The 22,200-nt window shown below is 40.0% G+C and overlaps 1 protein-coding gene across 1 annotated transcript in view; it reads left to right on the top strand.

Annotated features, from left to right (window-relative positions):
* Rnf17 (ring finger protein 17) overlaps positions 1-22,200 on the top strand; it is a 121,284-nt gene that overhangs the window by 87,021 nt on the left and 12,063 nt on the right. The window contains exons 24-28 of the mRNA XM_041634216.1: positions 2,675-2,790; positions 5,821-6,107; positions 14,096-14,259; positions 17,374-17,493; positions 19,188-19,268. Of these exons, the coding sequence (XP_041490150.1) occupies positions 2,675-2,790; positions 5,821-6,107; positions 14,096-14,259; positions 17,374-17,493; positions 19,188-19,268 (768 nt within the window). The remainder of the gene's footprint in view (positions 1-2,674; positions 2,791-5,820; positions 6,108-14,095; positions 14,260-17,373; positions 17,494-19,187; positions 19,269-22,200) is intronic.

Here is a 22,200-nt window from a genome sequence, read left to right as displayed (position 1 = left end):
GCAGATCTCTGTGAGTTCGAGGCCAGCCTGGTCTACAGAGCTTAGTTCCAGGACAACTAGGGCTGTTACACAGAGAAACTCTGTCTTGAAAAAACAAAACAAAACAAAACCCAAAAAGGTATATACAGGCATATCAGAACACAAGCCATGGCTCCTATGTAGAGGTCAGAGTACAATTTATAGTAGTTGGTTCACCTTTTACCTTGTGGGTCCTGGGATATTGAACTTAGGTCATTAGATTTATCAGTAAGCAGCTTTACCTGCTCTGCCAGCTTGTCCAGCAGAAAAGCTACAATAAGTAAACAAGTTAAATAGATAGTCCCACAAGTGTTCATGTGACTGAATCGAAGTATTTCTAAAGTCATGTGCTTGAGTTGAAATTGTGTATGTTAGAAAATAGCATATAAAGTAACTATTGGACTAGATGACTCAGAAGTCTGGCTTCTTTTTTTTTTATTAAATTTATTTATTTATTAAGGATTTCTGCCTCGTCCCCACAACCGCTTCCCATTTCCCTCCCCCTCCCCCGATCAAGTCCCCCTCCCTCATCTGCTCGAAGAGCAATCAGGGTTCCCTGACCTGTGGGAAGCCCAAGGACTGCCCACCTCTATCCAGGTCTCGTAAGGTGAGCATTCAAACTGCCTAGGCTCCCACAAAGCCAGTACGTGCAGTAGGATCAAAAACCCACTGCAATTGTTCTTGAATTCTCAGTATTCCTCATTGTCCGCTATGTTCAGCTAGTCCGGATTTATCCCATGCTTTTTTCAGACCTAGGCCAGCTGGCCTTGGTGAGATCCCAATAGAACATCCCCATTGTCTTAGTGTGTGGGTGCACCCCTCGTGGCCCTGAGTTCCTTGCTCGTGCTCCGTCTCCTTCTGCTCCTGATTTGGACCTTGAGATTGCTGTCCAGTGCTCCCGTGTGGGTCTCTGTCTCTGTCTCCTTTCATCGCCTGATGAAGGTTAATATTCCTGAGGATGCCTATGTGTTTGTCTTTGGATTCACCTTATTTAGCTTCTCTAGGAACATGAATTATAAGCTCAATGTCCTTTATTTATGGCTAGAAACCAAATATGAGTGAGTACATCCCATGTTCCTCTTTTTGGGTCTGGCTTACCTCACTCAGGATAGTGTTTTCTATTTCCATCAATTTGTATGCAAAATTCAAGAAGTCCTTGTTTTTTACTGCTGAGTAATACTCTAATATGTATATATTCCATACTTTCTTCATCCATTCTTCCATTGAAGGGCATCTAGGTTGTTTCCAGGTTCTGGCTATTACAAACAATGCTGCCATGAACATAGTTGACTCAGGAAATTCGGGATCAACCTACCCCTGGATCCAGAAGTCTGGCTTCTTTTCTAGAGATCTTGAGTTCAATTCCCAGTAACCACAGGGTGGCTCACAACCATCTATAATGAGATCTGCTGCCCTCTTCTGGCCGCAGGCAGAACACTAATCATAAACCTTGCCAGGCCTTTCATTCCAGCACTTGGAGGGCAGAGGCGGGTAACACCCTGTCTTGAAAAACCAAACAAACAAACAAACAAATAAGTGAATAAACAAACTAGCTAATCTTTAAATAAAATAAAACATCTTTTTAAAGTCTTTAGACAGTTAAGCTCAGGCTTAGACTGGAGAGATGGCTCAGTGGTTAAGGCTAGTCTTTCAGAGTTTGACCGGGGTTCAATCCCCAGCACCCTCATGATAGCTAACAACTGTTTGTAACTGTAGTTCCAGGGGATCTACTCTCATGATAGCTAACAACTGTTTGTAACTGTAGTTCCAGGGGATCTACTCTCACACAGACAAAACTCCCATGCGTATGAAATAAAATTAAAAAGCTGTATTTTTAAGAAAATTAAGCTCACAAGTCAAAAAGAACTGATACAATGTGCATATTTGTGGGTGTGGCTTTGGGAAGCATGGCTTTATAAGAAAGGGTTCTATTTTCCTCTGTTCTGTTCTACTTCATTGAATTTTCTTATGTAACTCATTTTCCATGTTACCTTTTTTATGTATACTTTCTTCACTTTTATACCTTTTTGGTTTTTTTGTTTGTGTTTTTGTTTTTCAAGGCTGGGTTTCTCTGTAGCTTTGGAGCCTGTCCTGGAACTAGCTCTTGTAGACCAGGCTGGCCTGGAACTCACAGAGATCTGCCTGCCTCTGCCTCCCAAAGGAGGCAGGATTAAAGGTGTGTGCTACCACCACCCAGCTACTTTTATATCTTTCCATATGAAGTTGAGCATGTTTTGTAGTATCTTCCTTTGTGTTTTGTAGGAAAGTGAAGCACACATTGGATATTTTCCAGAACTGAAGGGAATAGAGAAGCATGCTAGCTGGTGATACTGCCTCTCACCTCAATTAGGGAGGGTGAAATTTTTTTCCAGTTCACTTGATTGGGATTTTTGGTGGTGAGAGGTTTGTTTGTTTGTTTTGACCATAGTAGTGAGGTCTTCCTAATTCATTCCCAAAACACATACCTGAAAAGAGATACAATATAAAAATTAAAATGTTTCTATCAGTACTGACTCTCTTCCATGCTGTTTCCCTAATATATTTAGATGTCAAAATAATGTTAGCTGGGATTGATTCTTTCATAGAAAATGTAGGAGAAATTCTTTTGAAAAATACTGCCTGTGAGATTTCACTTTTTGTCTGAAAATCTTTTCAGGAAAACAGCACAACATGGCCATTACCTGTGAAAATTTTCTGCCGAGATGAAAAAGGAGAACGTGTTGATGTTTCTAAATATTTGATTAAAAAAGGTTTGGCTTTGAAAGAAAGAAGGTACAGACTTTTGAATGATTTTTTGACGTCAATTTCTGATGATGCTTCATAACTGCCTATGTAATCTGTGGGTATTTTCAAACCCTTGCTCTTAAAGATGATTTATAATCTAATTCCTAATGAGCTATCCCAGAAATAAATTGCTTATTTCTTTATTCCCATGAGTAAAACTCGTGCATACCAAAATCCACCTTATTATGTACTGACTTTCAAAGATACATGTGGGCTTCTCAAGAGAGAGCTTTGTCACTGGGGTGTTGGGGAACTAGTTTTATGAGCATGTTAACACAGGGAGGATTACTTGTATGATAAGCTGGGGAAAGACAGAGAATCTGAATAAGAGGAGACCCCCAGAACAGGACATATTCCCCCCCCTTTTTTTTAAAGATTTATTTATTATATATACAGTGTTCTGTCTGCATGCATGCCTGCAGGCCAGAAGACAACACCAAATCTCATTATGAATGATTGTGAGCTATCACGTGGTTGCTGGGAATTGAACTCAGGACCTCTGGAAGAACAACCAGTGTTCTTAACCACTGAGCCATCTCTCTAGCCCGCATATTCCCCTTTTTGTCCTTATGCATGGTTTTCTACATGTGCCATGGCATCTGATCCATGATGGTGGAAACCCACAATTTTGGAAGCGAATGGTTTGGAGCAGAGAGTATCCATTTTCTCCAACAGCCATACAGGTTCCAGCTTTGGTTAGGCTGAAAGCTATCACGAACAGCATGGCAGGAGGACTTGAAGAGGGGAGGAAGAGAGAAGGAACAGAGAGAGTGAGAGCATGGAGGCCTCCTTGGGCTGGAGTGATGGTTTAGTAGTTAAGAGTACAGGCTGCTCTTGAAAATGACCTGGGTTCATTTCCCAGCACCCACACGGTGACTCACAACCATCTATAACTCCAATTCTAAAAGATCAGAAGCCCTCTTCTGGTCTCTGAAGGCACAGACATACATGTAGTCAAAAGACCCATACACAAAAATCAGTGTTTTTAAAACAATATCGTAAATCATAGTAACATTAACAAATTAATTTACTAACCTGCTAAAAAAGAGTTATTTACAAATTGCATTTGTAGCAGGAGCTGGATGGAAGTTTTTGAACAACTTTGAACAATAAATTATGTAGTTACCAAAAAAGGCAGAAGCATTTTATATGTTAATCTTGGTGTTCCTTATTTTTTGAATTTTCAAAACAACTTTTGTGAATAAAATCATAATTAAATGAAAACTCGTGAGTTGACTTTTGGCACCAAAAAAATATATTTTACAAAAAGAAATATTTCAAGTACATTTGTAAGAAAGGGATGTTTAATTTAGTGTGAAACCTGCATATATGTATATATACTATGCATTTTTATCTGTATAGATTTACATATCTTAAAATCAGATGAGTTGATAAGTAACTTACAGGCCTTATTATCTGAATTAATCACTTTTTTCAACATAAAATAATAGGACACAAATTACATAAAGTGAATTATGTAAAACCCTTGGGAAAACATGTCAGCTGGCCAGCACATGACAACTGAAGGAACCCTTTCTTATAAAGGATTAAAGAAGTGTCTAGGGGGTTTTTCTGAGAGGAATCTAGGAGTTGTGCCTGTTGCTTGACTGAGCTGCAATACAGGCAGGGGTGAGAGAAGAGGACGGGGTTGGAGCTTTGTGTAGCTTCTGGAGAGGAAGGAAAAGGTATGACTGGAGGCAACTTGATAGGCTAGAGAAAATATAGAAGTCATATCCTCTTGAGCGGCAGCAGTGGGTTTTTAAAAAGCCAGCTGAGGCCCTGAATATTCAGTTCACAGCTTGGATTTTACCTGCAAAGTAGATACCAGCAGATAAATAGATGCAAATAAAATAGATACAGGAACAGGTAGGTAGAGATAGAGGTACACATAGATACAAATGGATATAGATATAGATACATACAGACATAGATTTTTTTTTGAGAACTTAAACTTTTTTAGTTTTAAAATTGCCTGTTTATCTATCAGGGTGGCAGGGAGGAGACCAAAAGATGAACAGAGAGGTTCAAGTAGGTTGGACAAGAGAATCTTAGCCCAGTGTTAGGGGTTTAAGGAGAGCTCAGCAGTCGTAAGACAGGGTGACGTTCACCAAAGTGGTGATTGAGGGTGCAGATAGCCTGAAAGATAGAGCTTTACATTAAAGTTTAGCTCTGGATAAAAGGGAAGAAGAGATAAGCATCCCTGGATGGCATGAGGGGGGGAGAGAAGACATAAACACTAGCACATACAGAGCTTTCCAGAGCACTTCTTACTTTCAAAACTTACCCAGAATGGGTGTCTGTCTTAGGGTTTCTATTGCTGTGATGAACAGATGAAACATCATGACCAAAAAGCAAATTGGGAGGAAAGGGTTTGTTCAGCTGACAATGCCATATCTCAGTTCATCATTAAAGGAAGTAAGGACAGGAACTCAAACAGGGCGGGATCCTGATGCAGAGGCCACGGAGGAGTACTACTTTCTGGCCTGCTCTCCATGGCTTACTCAGCCTTTTTTATAAAATCCAAGACCTCCTGCTCGGGGATAGCACCATCCACAATGGGCTAGACCCTCCCCCATCAATCACTAATTAAGAAAATGCCCTACAGGCTTGCTTACAGCCCTCTCTTATGGGAGGCACTTTCTTAGTTGAGGTTCCTTCCTCTCAGATGACTTTAACTTATGTCAAGTTGACATAAAGCTATCCAGCACAGTGTCAAAGAAGCAGATTGCTTATAGTTTCCAGTTTCTTGTAGAGAAGTAGATAGCAGAGCTGGCGGAGAGTGATCTACTAGGTGTATGATGCCATCTACAGTTCCCATGCCGCTTTCCTCTTTTCTTTTCCTCCTGTGACTATCTAGTCCACCTCATGAAAGACTAGTTCATCCTGGACTAGAGGAAAGGTTTTAGTTAAATGTTAACACATAATTTGAATGATTTGTTTTCATTTTTTCTTTAGAATTTTATCTTTGCTTCAATTTAGATGTGTTTTTGTTGTTGTTGTTGTTGTTTGATGTTACAGAACTAGTAAATCAAATAAGAGCCATTCATCTGAGACATCTTTGGAAATCCCTCCGGAACAAGGAGAGTCAATAGTTACTAAGTGCTTTAAAACTAACTTTGATACTAACAAGAAAAATGCTGATAAAATCAATGAACACAAAGTACCTGATTCAAAGGAGAAAAAATCAGAAACCAGAACCACCGGATGCTATAAACCACCAGCTATTCCTAACACAAATGCATTTGAGGCAGTAGTGAGCTGCATTGGTAATGATGGAACTATATTTGTAGTGCCTAAATTATCAGGTAAGGTCTTTTATGTTATAAAGGTTTCTTCAGTAACTCTGTACCTAGCAGGATAGAAAAAAACTGAAAGTCTTTGGGAATATTTACCCTCTCTGAACTTTATTTTTAAGGGCTTATGAGGAGAATTAGGTTATTTCATCCAGTGTATGCAGAGTTCTTTTAAAAATTCCTAGCTAAAAACCCTGTCTCGAAAAACCAAAAAAAAAAAAAAAAAAAAAAAAAAAAAAATCCTAGCTAAGCTATTGGAGGGGTTTTTTTTTTTTTGCTTAAATTACTTTAAATAATAAATTATTTCAACATATTTCCCAGTTCTCTCCAGCCAGAGGACTCTCTGTGTCCCAGTGCTTGTCTACTAATGTAATTTCTCCATAGTTGGAGAAGTACATGATGGCTCAGTTGTTAAGATGCATACATACTGCTCTTGCAGAAGCCCCAAGTTCAGACCCCATCACCCAAGTTAGGTGTTTCAAAATTGCCTGTTACTCCAGCTCTAGAGTATCCAACACTGTCTGATGACCTTCCTAGATATCCACATAGACATGCTTGTGTGCATATAATTAAAAATAAATCTAAAAAAAGAACAAGAGAACAAGCTAGAGAAGTGGCTCAGTAGTTAAGGGCATTAGGAGTTTCTATGATTGACAGGCGGGTGGAGGTCTTTTGCTGAGGCAGGCTGCTCCAGAACTAGATGCACCTTTCCCTCCCCCATCAGTTGACCATCAGGGCAGAGAAACCAGCATTACAAGGTTTCTGTGGAATGCTGAGTTTGTTTCTGTTTACCTGATAAGAATCCTCTCTGTTTACCGGGTCAGAATCTGCCTGGATTGGGACCAGGCTCTCATCTTAGGACATTGTCAGCAGCACTGCCATTCTGGGACCTCTTTGTGACCTAACAGCAGGTACCACAGGAAGCTGAACTTAAAAATGACCTTCAAAGAGAATATTGAGGGAAAGCTTCCTTCCTACACTACAGCCTGTTAAAGTGTGTGTGTGTGTGTGTGTGTGTGTGTGTGTGTGTGTGTGTCTGCTTGAACATACAGGCATGTATCAGGTCCCCTGAAGCTAAAGTTACAGATGTTTGCGAGACCTTTTGGCCTGTTATAGGAGTGCTAGGATTTGAACTCTGACCCTCATGATTGCTCAGCAAGTACTCTTGAGCTATCTCTCCAGCCACTTAAATTTGCTTTTTAGAATCTTTCTTAGAAGAACATCCTTATCAAAATCTGTGTAGCCAATACAAAATTTTGTAACCTAACAAAACTTCTTTCATAAAATTTAATGAATGTTGTCTTGTATTAAGAAAAAAACTATACTTTCAATAAACTATACAGTTTTAAATGTTTATTCTCCAACGTTTTTGTTTGAAGATCAGAAAGTGTTATAGTCAAAGCATTTTAATGTTTTATGAAACTTACTTAATAGATTCAAATATAATACTTTATAATAGTTTTAAAAAGATTCAAGTCTGGGTGAGGGCGTGTATGAAGGTCAGAGGACAGTTTTTGTAGGTGGGTTCTCTTTTTCTACTGTTGAATCTGGGAATCGAACTCAGATTGTCAGGTTTGCATAGCAAGTACCTTTACCCACTAAGCCATCTTTCTTTAAAGTCTCCATTTTAAGAAAAAATTTTACTTTGTTTTTTTTTCTTTTTAAAGATTATCTTATTTTCATTTATGTGTATGTATCTGTTATATGTGTGCTGGTACCAGAGGAAGAAAGAGAATCTTGGACCCCTGGAATTGGAGTTACCAGCAGGTGTGAGTCACAAGTGTGTGTACTGAGTCCTTTGAAAGAGCAGCAAGCACTCTTCATCAACAAACCAACTCTCCAGCCCCCATTTTAATAGGTTTTTAAGAAATAAGAATACCTAAATGTGGGACTAGAGAGATGGTGCAGTGGTTAAGAGCACTGGCTGTTCTTCCAGAGAGTTCAATTCCCTACAACCACATGGTGGCTCACAACCATCTATAATGAGATCTGGTGCCCTCTTCTGGCATACAGGCATACATGCAGGTAGAACACGGGATACATAATAAAATACTTACATAACATACATGCATAACATATATATATATACATACATACATAATTTAATGTTTATTGTAAGGCAGTAAATATTAGTCAGGTCTTTGAACAAGTTATTAAATGTAAAATATATGTCAGAATAAAAGAAATTAAGATCACCTGATTTTATTCTAAATCTCTTACTCAGTTATTTTTAGTTGTATGTATATGTTGGGGGAGGTGTGCATGTGTCTTAGATGGCCATGGAGTCCAGAGGGCATTAGGTCTCTGGAGCTGCTGGTGTTTGCCAGCCACCCAGCCAAGCTCAGGTCCTACAGACAAGAGCACTACGTGATTTTAATCACTAAACCATTTCCCCAGACCCATAGACCTTGTTTGTTTGTTTGTTTGTTTGTTTGTAGGTAAGTAGGGGTGAAGTGGCTGCATATTTGAGGGGTGGGGCCTGGGAAGGCCAGAGGATGAGTCAGGTCCTTTGGAGCTGACATAAGTAGGTTTTAATCTGGGCTCTAGACCTTTGGAAGGGTGGTAAGCACTCTTAAACACTAAGCCATTTTTTGAAAACTTTTTCTATAAATCAGTTTTGCTAGGTCTTTTGTAAACCAAGAGGTTTTGTTTTGTGTGCTTTTCCCCTCAATCTTAGGTTCCAATATTAACATTTCAAAAAATTGGATCCCATAGTTAACATTTGAATATCTACATTTTATTTACGCATGACTGAATAAAAACTTTGAATTGCCATTTTTGTTTAAGAAGGAAAAAGGAAATGTAGGCAACAGTTCCTCTAAGTCCAAAAGTTATCTTTAAAATGTTCGCACATTTTAAATTAGGCATACCACGAATAATTTTAGTATGCAGTGATTCTTTATTTTTAAAAAATAAAAAAAAGAGAAAAGCTAAACATACATTAAGTAGTTACTTTTAGGAATCTTAGAGGCAGATTAAGTTTCTAATCCCATTCTTTTTTGACATGTATTTCCTGTGAGATTGTTGTACTGTGGCCAGATACCTCAAGACTTCAGTTAAGACCCATGTTGCCTTGAGGTACCCAGAGAGCCAGAGGGAGCATTTTTCTCTATAGAGTTCAAGGGGTCCCCAATGTAGATAAATCTCTAATGCTACAACCATTGAATTTTCAGCCTTCGTTAGGATAACTATCAGAGATCCACATTAAACACAAATAACACATATTAAGTCAGAAGTGCTCTTAAACTCTGTGTGTGTGTGTGTGTGTGTGTGTGTGTGTGTGTGTGTGTGTGTGTTTTGTTTGAGACAGGGTCTTACTATGTAACCTTGCTGCTCTGGAACTTGCTGCTGTAGCCAGTGGTGCCCCGAATTCATAGAGCTCTACCATTTTCCACGTCCCAAGTGCTGAATCAAAGGCATGTGTCTTCTAGCAAACTCAGATTAGTCAGCTAAAATTTTCCCTTAGAGCCACCAAAATATCATAGGCTTAATATTCCCCATGTTCAGACAAATTACAATGGAGATCTCTCACTTTTTTTTCGTTTGTTTTGGTTTGGTTTTTTGTTTGTTTGTTTCTCTGTGAACCCCTGGTTGTCCTGAAACACTGCCTGGACTAATCTGGCCTTGAACTCACAGAGATCCACTTGTCTTGAGCCGGGGAATTAAAGGCAAGGCGAGCGAGCACCACCACCACCCGACTTCAGATTTTTAATTCAAATTCAAATATAAGGAAGACAAGTTTCTCAAGAGTCTTGGTTCCACAGCACAGCAAGGCTATACCAATGACTGTTCAAGCCTCTGACAGTGTAGATACTTTATCTCCCATCAGTTTGTACACTGACCAAGAAAGAGCCAAATGGTTCCCACTTGGAGATAAAAACTAAGCCAAAGTCTAAAGGTGCATGCCAAATCAGGCTACACTGGAAAGCGAAGGTGGGTGTTCTACCAAACTGAATCTGAGCCTTGCTATTTACATAGCCAGCCCTTCAGCATTCAGTGTAGTCCTCAAATTGACAGGCATTTCAAACATCCCTTCCTTAGTAATTGGCACCAAGAGCACAAAACAAACCAAGGTCCTGACCATAGGGGCTTAAGCTTAAAGGCAGAGAAGAGTTCAGCGGCTAGGAGTGCTCAGGATTTCACTGTTGTAGCTGGAGCTTTAGAGCAGAAGCAAGTAGGCCAAGCTCAGATACTGAAGTAGAGGGGACTTGGATAATAGAGTTGGTGTTACAAAGAATTCACTAATGAATTTGCATAGGAGACATTAAGTCACACAAAGTAAGGTTTGCTAAGGGAGACTGCCTCCAAAATACCCCAAACTTAAGTTAGTGTGCTGACCAGAACTGTTAGAGATAGGCAAAATTCAGGATGCTAGAATGTAATACTTATTTACCAAAATTGCCCAGCCATTAGTCTCCACTCTGTAACTAAGGAGACATACAGCCTGCTGCTAGGCCCATTTCTCTATCAGAGATGTCTCTCAACAGACCAAGGGGCAGCACAGGGTGACAACTATCTTTTAAGTCCTGGCCTGCCATAAAGGCTATAAAGTCCCAGTTACCTTTTGTTTGTTTATTTGGAGTTTTTGTTTGTTTGTTTGGTTGGTTGGTTGGTTTGGTTTTTTGGTTGTTTGAGACAGGGTTTCCTCTCTAGCTTTGAAGCCTGTCCTTGAACTCACTCTAGACCAGGCTGGCCTTGAACTCACAGAGATCCACCTGTCTCTGCCTCCTGAGTGCTGGGATTCAAGGTGTGTACCATCACTACCCATCTCACCAGTTAACTTCTTAAGAAAAGCATAATTTTCCAGCTGAGTAAGATGATCCTAGGTAACAACTGTTTGAAATATGACAACACAGTGTATTTAAAAATAATTTTGGCAATAATTTCTTTGTAGTGTAAATCTCCCATCAGCCTAAATGGCCAGACTTGAAATCTCCTGTTTCTGTTTAAATTATCAAAATGTAACCTAGGACCCAGACCTGAAAGAATTTGAAGGATAACACCACATGTGGAACGATAAGCCCAAAGTGTACAAAAATTAATAACATCTATCTGTGGCCGGCTTCCCTTTGGGCATTAGCCAGAGCCATGTGTACAATAGATCCTTCTTTTCCAGAGTGTAAATTCTTATGGGTGGGGATGGGTGCATATTTCTGCTATGCACCCATCAAGGTAGGACTGGAGATTTAGCTTGCTGTTAGAGTGTTTGTTTAACTTGCTTAAAGCCCTGGGTTTGGATCATTGGCACCATGAAAAATCCTTCTTTGTTCTGAGATCAGAAACATGTTCTACTATATCATTTTTATAGAAGACATCTACAATTCTGCTTTCTATGTTCGGTTTTCTTTATTTTTGCTTGTTATATGTCATTGAGTGAGCAGGAGCTTCTTCTTTTTTCTTTTGAATGTTTAAGATAGCACTTCACTGTGTGGCCCAGGGTGACCTTTGATTTGTGTCTCTTGGTAGTGCTTCCTAAGTGGTGGGATTACAGAAATGGACTACTGGACCTGGCCTTTATAAATTTGTTTTTCACTTTAGTTTTTAAAGTATTCTAGAATTGTTTTTGTTTGTTTGTTTGTTTAGAGAGCTGTAAAGAAGATATTCGACTTCATTTTGTAAAGCTTTAATAATTTTGACCTAGCCCATTTACTTAGTATGGCTTACTTTCCTTGCTGCTAGGTAGTGCTGCCTTTACCACAGATCAAGGCTCCACCCTCAGTAGTATGCTTACCTGCCCAAGATCCACAAAGATCACACCAATTGACACATAGACATGGATGGAGGAAATTTCCACCAGGCCCCACCCCAACATGAATAGCCATATGCAAGCTTGTAAAATGTATAAAATGCTCATGATTCGGGGGAGGGGAGGTGGGAAGAGTCGGATCAAGGAGAGGGAGGTGAAAAGGATGCAAATAGAGCATAAAAGTATGAAATTCTCAAATTAAAATATTCTGTACATATATTGATTTTTCTAAACAATTTTCATTTATTCTGTGTTGGCACCTTTACCAGAGTATTACCCTTAGTCATAATATAGTCCTTTTCCTCTTCAGTATATATTATGTCATGTCACATAGTTACTTGATCTATGTCCCGTAGTCAGTGCAAAACAAAGCTCTTTCTCCAATTGGAATGAAAAAAATATCATTTATTCTGAGCAATATGTAAGTGACCATGGCTCAGGAACATGGATTCAAGTTTCCCTGAATGACATGTTCCAGTGTACAAATGGTTGCATTATTTCCTTATAGTCACTTAACAAAAAAAAAAAAAAGGATCATAAACCGATGCATCTGGATGCTCTCAATGAAAATAGAAAATAAAAGTTTGAATTTGTTAAAATAAGAAATCACTGCAAATATCTGCAAGTTCTTAAGGCTGCCTGGGGTTCGAGTGCAAATGCAATGTTTGCTTTCTGAAATGATCCCTAACTCAGGTAACTAGCTCGCACTGACTTAGACTCAGGAGCCTCATTAGGGGGACACCTGATGACAAGGGTTTGATAACTATGAATATACTGACATTTTCCTCTTAGTTGCTGAGCACCTGAAAGAGTAAGCCTTGTAAATACTTGAGACATAGAATAACAACAGCTAATCTAGCTTAATTTGAGATGTCTAATCACTAAAACTGTTCGACTGTCATAAATTGGTATCCCATCTAGTCCTTTTGGTACCGATAATGTGGGTAGATGCGGTCATACCCAATTTACAGAGAACAAACCGAGGCTTATACACCTACCTAAGAGAGCAGAACTAAAGAAGCAAGACTGGGGTGATCACTGACTCCAGAGCTTCCCTTCAATGGAAGTAGTCATAGGAGAGCATATCGATACTGTGGAAATATGAGACAGTTTGTAGTGAAAAGAAAAATTAGGGCTGGGCTGAGGAGATAGTTCAGTCATAGGCAGATTCTGGGGATTTACTAGCCAGCCCAGTCTAGCTGGCTGAAATAGTGCATTCCTTGTTCAGTAAGAAACCCCATCTCTGAAAGTGAGAAACAATTAAGGAAGGAATCTGGCAATCAACGTCAGGCTTCATGAGTACTCAGATGTGCATGCACACATTACACACACACTGTTAGAAAATAAAGCTGAGCATGGTGGCACTGAGGAGACAGTGACAAGTGGATCTTTGGTGTTCACTGGTGTTAGCCAGCCCAATCTTTTTTTTTTTTTTTTTTTTTTTTGGTTTTTCGAGACAGGGTTTCTCTGTAGTTTTGGAGCCTGTCCTGGAACTAGCTCTTGTAGACCAGGCTGGTCTCGAACTCACAGAGATCCGCCTGCCTCTGCCTCCAAGTGCTGGGATTAAAGGCGTGCGCCACCACCGCCCGGCCCAGCCCAATCTTTATAGCTAGTTGCTCACTAGTGTGAGACCCTGCCTCAGTAAGACAGAACGACATTTGCGGTTGCCTTCTGGACACCTTCACACGTGCATACACAAATGAAAGTTAGAATTTTAGCTTCTGTCTTCAGTATTCTCTCTGCCTAAACATAGACGAATACATGGCTTGTGTTGTACTTAGCTGTGCCCTCAAACTGACACCTTAAACTCAGTTCTTTCATGTTAGGTTGTCTGGTAGCTGTTAATGGAAAAGAGTACTTTGATATTTGTATTTTCAGAAGAGTGAAGTATTTATGTGCTGTTAGTAAAACTTTTTTTTTTTTTTGGTTTTTCGAGACAGGGTTTCTCTGTGGCTTTGGAGCCTGTCCTGGAACTAGCTCTGTAGACCAGGCTGGTCTCGAACTCACAGAGATCCGCCTGCCTCTGCCTCCCGAGTGCTGGGATTAAAGGCGTGTGCCACCACCGCCCGGCTGTTAGTAAAACTTTTAAAAAACAATGTATTAAGTGCTGGCTGAATTAAATGTTTATAAAAATTTTATTGGAAACCTGATCTTAATTCTTTGTATTACCTAAGTTAGGAAGTTAATAGGTTGTTGGTGAAAAGTAATAACACATTTTCTCCTAAATGTATTATATTTTCAATAAATTCTTCAGAGTTTGAACTCATCAAAATGATGGATGAAATTCAAAGTAATTTAAAGTGCCTTGGTCTTTTGGAGCCATATTTCTGGAAAAAGGGAGAACCTTGTGCAGTGAGAGGATCTGATACTTTGTGGTATCGTGGCAAAGTCATGGAGGTTGTGGGAGGCACCATCCGGGTGAGTCTAAACATTAGAGGAGTACATGGCCAGACTAGATGAAAACACCTTTCGGTGAATTTAGGAAGATCAAACACACTATATTATACTGTTATTTGTAACAGGATTTTCTTTTTTATTTCCTTTTTGTTGTTCTTGGTATTTTTGTTCTGTTTGGGTTTGGTTTTGAAACACAATCTCTCTATGTAGGCTATACATGCAATTTGGGATGCTCCCACCTCAGCCTCCCAAGTGCCAGTATTACAGACCTGCACCACTACACCCAGCCTCTGTTTCCAGATGTACTAGAACCTGAATAATGAAGAAATCACTGCAGGTGTGATGTGACTGCTAGTACCTAATGGACATACCCCTAGCTGTAACTGGTAGCCCTATGTAATCGCACACATATTATTAAGTAAAATAACTTATTCTTGGCAAGTTTGCTTGGCATAGCTTCTTGGCAGATTTGTTTAAGGCCCAGCTAGTCTTACTAAGTTATGGGTTAGTTTACCTTTCACAACAGTGAGGTAGCTCTTATATTTCTCTAGAATCTTTAAAAATTGCTTCATGCATTGAAAAATGAAAATGTAAAATATGGTATAAATACCGCCATTTACCAAGTAAAGTAATGAAATTGATCAGATATTTTATCTATATAATACTAGAAATTTAACTATTAATTGGGGTGGGGTAAAATATTAAAGAAAAATATTTTGCATTTTTACTTAGACAGAAATTTACCTGTTTGATGATGGTACCTAATAATTACATAGTTCAAATTTCAGCTTCTTCCACATTTGTAGAATTAACATGCCTACCTACTGAAAAATCACTCTACGCACTTAGAGATTAACAAGAAAAGAACTCGTTAATAAGGCACATCTGAGTCTGAGTAATGCAGGGAGCCTGCCCTGAACAGAAAGTCTAACCAGCTCATCATATACACCTTAGGCTCACTCATTCTGCCTGTGCTGTTATCCTTACCTTTCATCCAGATCCCTGCTCCAGGGCCCACTTGGAGCAGTTTAAACAGAGGCAGCAGACTGCAAGCCTGGCCACTTGGCAGATGGGAGATTTACACAGCAAGGATATTGTCAGAATTATTTCTTAAGTCATACACCAGTGTTGTTCTTTCCCAGCCGTTGTTATCCACAGTCACCTTGCCCACCTGGCAGGATCATGCTTCTCCTGATAGAGAGCACGGGGACTTAATGGCAGGCTAGGACTTGTTGTTGTGACCCTGTGCTGCCCCCTTGAGCTTTCCTGAAGAAGCATGTTCTTTGATATGGGAATGGGCCTAATGGCCAGTTGGAAGTTAGGGTTGTCTCTTTGTGTTGTGGGAATGGAGCCTATTTGGAGGTGATCTTAGCGCATAAGCCTTAGCAGCAACCAGCCCAAACTCCAGTTGTGTTGCAGGGCGCTCTCTCCTGGTACTTCCATCAGGCCTGGCTAGTACACAACTTACCTTACAGCTCTATTGGAGGCAGCTGTCCTTTAGCTAAATTCAACTTTGTGTAACTTAATGTTTTCTACACTGTTTACTTTATATCATCAGTTTCACTACTTCAGGTTTCTTCTGCATCATGAACACATCACCACACTGAACAACATTTGGAGAGAGATTTTTTTTTTGTGGGCTACATTGAAAATCTTGTCTCAAAAGCAAGCAAACAAAAAACCTTATTTTAGTACTCCTTATTTTATGACAGTTTAACAATTGAATGATCAAAAGAAAGGCATTTCCAAAACTAACTGAGGTATTTAATGCCCAAGGGTTTCATTTTTTTGTTTTTAAAGTTTTATTTTTATTTCAAATTATGCACATGTTTGTGATACATGCAAGTGAGTGGAGGTGCCCTCGGAGGCCAGATCCCCAGGAGCTGGGACTACAGGTGCTGTGAGCTACTTGATGTGGTTGCTGGGAATCTTAACCATGGACTTCTGGAGGGCTGCGCATGCTCTTAACTGCTGAGCCGTCTCTTCAGCCCTGTTGCAGTGCATTATTTGTGCATAGGTGTGGGTTGCATGTGCACCACTGCATACTTGTAGAAGTCAGAGGGAAACTATGGAGTCTGCTCTCTCCTTCCACCTTTCCGTGAGTTTCAGGGATTTAACTCAGACTGTCAGGCTTACTCAGCAAGTACTTTGTCTGCTGAGTCATCTTACCAGCCCTTTAATACTCAAGTTTTAAAAATAATAATGATAAATTTGATTTAAAGGCTACCTGTATGACTGACTACCTCTTTTAACAATTAAGTTTCATTCTCTATGGAATGAGGTAATATAGATGTTCTTTTTATATATGTCTCAGTATGTATATAGGTCTGGCTGGTCTGGAACTCGATGTGTAGACCATGCTGGCCTCTAACTCAGAGATCCACCTGCCTCTGTCTGTGTGTGCTGGGATGTCCTGCTATTGAAAGCAAGCTTTTAGCTTGTTTTTCCTTTGGAGATTGTGTAGCTTAAGCAGGCTTCGAAGTCCAAATCCTCCTGCCTCGACCATTCTGAAACTGAGATTACAGACATGTGCCCATGCCTGTCTGTTCCTTTGTTCACATTTGTTGTTTGAGACAGGCTCTTGCTTTTTAGCCATGTCTGGCATGAAACACACTGTGAGTGCATACTGTTCTTGAATTTGTGGCAGTCCTTCTGCCTCTCTCCCAACTACCAGAGTTAGATCTGCACCAGAAGACCCAGAGGTTTTGTTGCTTTTTAAACTTTAAAATTTTGTCATTGTCAGGGATGTGTTAGGAAGGATGCTTCCTGTCCTAACTTGTGGAGGTCAGAGGACAGTTTTATGAGTCATTTCTTTCCTTTCACCTTTATATGTGTTCCAGGAATCAAACTCAGGTCTTTAATCGGTGGGGGGGGGGTTGTCTCCATGTATGTCTGTGTACCATGTGCGTACAATGCCCCCAGGAGCCAGAAGACATTGTCAGATCCCCTGGAACTGGAATTACAGTTAGTTGTAAGCTTTCATGTGTTGCTAGGGACTGACTGACCCCGGGGTCCTCTGAAAGAGCAGCCAGTGCTCTTCACTGTAATACTCCACCCCCAACTTCTTAAAACTAGGAAATCTCCTTTGTCATCCAGCATTTAGATACATTTTAATCAAAACTTGGTCTGTTTCAGGTGCAATATTTAGATCATGGGTTCACTGAGAAGATTCCACAGTGCCATCTTTATCCTATTTTGCTGTATCCTGACACACCCCAGTTTTGTATTCCCTGTCAGCTCTATCAGACCTTACCGGTGAGCAGAGTAGTGTGTGGGCAGTCACTTTTAAATTTGTCTTATATAATTAATAGTTTAGAAATTGGAGTATATAACTAAGACCCTTTCGATTGTAATACAAATTTTTTCTTTTTAAATTTTGTTTTGTTGTTGTTGGTTTGGTTTTGTTTGTTTTAACAGGGTCTCACTATATAGCCTTGGCTGTTCTAGAACTCACTAAGTAGACCAGCTGACCTCAAACACATAGAAATCTGCCTGCCTTTGCCTCTCAAGTGCTGGAATTAAAGGCATGCACCACCATACCTGACAAAGGGTTTGTTTGTTTGTTTTTAATGTGTCTGAGAGTTTTGCCTGCGTGTATGTAAGTGCACCATATGCATGCAGTGCTCATGGAGGCCAGAAGAGGGAGTAGGATCCAAGGAACTGGACTTAAAGATGCTGGTTAGCCAGCATGTAGGTGCTGGGAACCAACCCAAGTCCTTTGAAAGAACAGTAAGTGCTCATAACCACTGAGTTCTTTTTCCAGACCCCATCCAGCAATATAAAATTAAAAATATCTACAAGTAAAAGACAACTTAAAGACCTTTAATGAGAAAGACTACACAATTTACTGCAGTATATAAAACCTCTGAGTAAATGGTCACACTCTGCTGAGACAGTCTTAAGCAATTATTTCTTCAGTTTTAGCAATAACAAAGCTCAAACAGTAAATTCCTTTCCTGTTGCAGTTTCTGGGGCTCCAGGGTCAGAGATGGCTTGGCTGGGTGGTTTGGAATTGAGTCCTTTGTGATAGTGATTGAAAACGTCACTGAAGTATATCCATTCAGAGAATTCCTGGAGATCCAGGAGCTATTTGCAAAGGGCTCATCAAATGGCTGTTGTCTTGCCTAGAGGCTCCGACATGTTAAGAAGTATGTCCCTTGGTGAATATATACTGTTGGCCTGTATAGGCACTGCATGGGCAGATTGAACTGGTTTTAGAGTTTTAAATATGACATGTTGTCTTTAATATAAATTTAGGGTTTTTTTAAGGAGGGTTCTTTTTGTAGCCTTATAATTTTTGAGAAGGGATGGTTTATAGTCCTGGCTGGTCTCTAACTCCCTCTGTACCAGAGGATGACCTTGAATTCTGATCTTCCTGCTTCCACTTCCAGGTGGTTGGGTCATAAGTGTGTACCACCATGTCTAGTTAATATGACGCTGATGATCAAACCCAGGTTTTCTTACATGCTAGGCAAACTCTCTACCAACTAAACTGCATCCCCTGCCCTAGTTTATGCTTTGAAAGCATAAAATGTTGAATACAGTAGGGAGAAGCTCAGATAAATATGAATGTCTTAATAGTTATCTTCTATTTTTCTAATACATATGTGTCCTTATGTGGGTATATACATAAGTGTGGGTGCTACAGGGTCCAGAAAGGGGAGTCAGTTGTCCTGGAACTGAAGTTAAAAGTAATTGTGAGCTGTCCAACATGGGTGCTGGGAACCAAATTCTAGTCCTCTGCATGAGGGGGAAGACCTTGTCGCTGCTGGGCCATCTCCAGCCCCTGGATAGGAAATTTTCGAGATGATTCTTGTTGGCTGCCCATGATACTCATGTGAATTTGGTTCTACCACCAGACACTCCCTGCTTATGGCTGTTTCTTTGTGTGTTAATTTATTCTTGCTTGGTGTCATGTTATGAAGTATAAGTGTGTTCATTCTACACAGGTTGGAAATGTGTGGCAGCCAGATGCCATAGAGCTGCTTCAGGAGCTGCTTCCAAAGAGAGAGGTGGACATTCACATTATGGTAAGTTGTCTTTAAAGTATAGTCAGTTGAAACTGTTTGTCATGAAGTATTATAATCAATATAATTTGGTGAATATTTTTGATGACAAGCCATTTTATATGTGTTCATATGAAAATATAGATTATTTGTCAAGGTTATAAGTTATTACTTTGGTTGCTATGCTTATTTTAAATAAGCCTAATTTTGAACAAGTTCCTGAGAAGTTTCTTAAGCATTAAATTGGATGACTGGAAGATCTGTTACTAATAGTTTCTTTACACAGATACAGGGCAATATGCCATTGTTGATATGCATCAGTAGACACCACAGTGTGCAGAGTCTGCTGCCATACAGCACTGTGTAAGGTGCAGATGGTCCTAGCAGAGTCTGTCATAATCTCTGTCCTCAAAGGCCTCCCCTAGTTAGTGAAGCAAGACATCCGTTCTGCAGAACAAGATAAGCCAGAGACAGTGGAGAGGCAAGCAAAGCAGGATTTACAGAGGAGGGGATTAAAGGTGACAGTCCTGACAGGGACCCAGAACTCACAAAGACATACTGGGACAGCGTAGGGAATAGTCTGGTAGAAGGGTAGAGGTTTCTAGGAAGGGGAGAAATGGGGAGTAGGATGCAAGAGTGGCCTGTGAAGGATGCTGAGCACTAAAGTAGTAAGATTAATCCACAGCCATTTGAGGCCTGGCATTGGGAGAGAAGAAAATGGTTAGGAAAATACTTCTTCATTCAGGAACCACAGGCGCCACCTAAATAAGAAAGCTGGTAGGTTATTGCTAAAGGTTCCTGCCCAGCTACTCCAAGAATCCTTGTCAAGTCACCTAATAAAAGGTAGAAATTAATTTTTTTTTACTTAGTCAAGGTAATTTTATTTACAGCTTAGCTTTCAGAAAAAGCACCTTTGGTTTTGCAGCCTGAATGTTCAGTGTTCCTTAGCTCACTTAGCTCCATGTCTTGCCTAGACATGATCCTCCAGCATTAGATATGCTGAGAAATGCTTCTGAGGCTTGAACAAAGCAGCCCAGGGCCATGTCCGTGGAGCTGTTCATGGTGGAAACAGACAGCAGATGGAAGTACAGTGACCTCACTGACCTATGTAGTATAGCAGGCAGATGGTGGTTTGACAGACTCTGGTATTAAAAGATGCAGCTGGGAAAGAGGCTCCATGTTAACATGAATGTCAGGTGACATTTAAGTCAAGACTGTAAGGTGTGGCAGGACAGGCATGCAGTTGCTGGGAGAAGGTGCTATGGACCCACATAGAAGCAGCCATGTTTGGAAGGATGGCAGAGATGTGGTGATTGTGAGGGCTGGCCTACCCTGCCACACAGGCACGCAAGGTCAGACACACTGTGTGTTCTAGTTATTTCCTACTGGCTACTTAATATAGTTGGTTAGTAGGAAACAGAAGTAGATAAATCATTCAAAGGCATTTCCCTTCCTCTATGAGGATGTTAATTTGAAGAATAGTGGGACTAGTGGAAATGGGAAAGAAATTACCAAAAAGAAAAAAAAAATAGCTTAACTACAGATTCAACACAATACCCATCAAAATCCCAGCAAAATTCTTCAAAGACCCTGAAAGAATGGTACTCAACTTCATATGGAAAAGCGAAAAGCCCAGGATAGCCAAAACAATCCTGTACAAATAAAAGAACTTCTGGAGGCATCACAATCCCTGACTTCAAACTCTACTACAAAGCTACAGTACTGAAAACAGCTTGGTGTTGGCATAAGAACAGACAGGAGGACCAATGGAACCGAATAGAAGACCCGGATATCAATCCACACATCTTCAAATACCTGATACATAACTGGATATCAACATATAGAAGAATGAAAATAGACCCATACACAAAACTTAAGTCCAAATGAATCAAAGACCTCAACATAAAGCCAGCCACACTGAACCTTATAGAAGAGAAAGTGGGAAGTACACCTGAACGCATTGGCACAGGGAACCACTTCCTAAATAGAATCCCAGCAGCACAGACACCGAGAGAAACAATTAATAAATGGGACCTCTTGAAACTGAAAAGCTTCTGTAAAGCAAAGGACACAGTCAACATGACAAAACGACAGCCTACAGAATGGGAAAAGATCTTCACTAACCCCACATCAGACAGAGGTCTGATCTCCAAAATATACAAATAACTCAAGAAATTGGACACCAAAAGAACAAATAGCCAATAAAAAAAATGGAGTACAGACGTAAACAAAGAACTCTCAACAGAGGAATCTAAAATGGCTGAAAGACACTTAAGGAAATGTTCAACATCCTTAGTCATCAGAGAAATGCAAATCAAAACAACTCTGAGATTCCATCTTACACCTGTAAGAATGGCCAAGATCAATAACACTGATGACAACTTATGCTGGAGAGGTTGTGGGGAAAAGGGAACACTTCTGCATTGCTGGTGAGAATGCAAGCTGGTACAACCCCTTTGGATGTCAGTGTGGTGATTTCTCAGACAATTAAGAAACAACCTTCCTCAAGACCCAGTAATACCACTTTTGGGTATATATCCAAAGGATACTCAATTGTGCCACAAGGATATGTGCTCAACTATGTTCATAGCAGCTTTGTTTGTCATAGCCAGAACCTGGAAACAACCTAAATGTCCCTCGACTGAAGAATGGATAAGGAAAATGTGGTACATTTATACAATGGAGTACTACACAGCAGAAAAAAATAATGACAGCTTGAATTTTGCAGGAAAATGGATGGAGCTAGAAAACATTATTTTGAGTGAGGTAACCCAAACCCAGAAAGACAATTATCGCATGTACTCACTCATAGGTGGTTTTTAAACCTAAAGCACAGAAAGCCAGTTTACAAACCACAATCCCAGAGACCTTAGACAACAATGCGGACACTAAAAGAGACATACATAAATCTGATCTACATGGGAAGTAGAAAGTAGAAAAAGACAAGAGCTCCTGA

The sequence above is a fragment of the Microtus oregoni genome, unplaced genomic scaffold, assembly GCF_018167655.1.
Source record: "Microtus oregoni isolate MIOR12 unplaced genomic scaffold, Mior012 000045F_ref0000178, whole genome shotgun sequence".
Classification (NCBI taxonomy): Eukaryota; Metazoa; Chordata; class Mammalia; order Rodentia; family Cricetidae; genus Microtus; species Microtus oregoni.
This window is presented reverse-complemented; position numbering and strand designations above follow the sequence as displayed.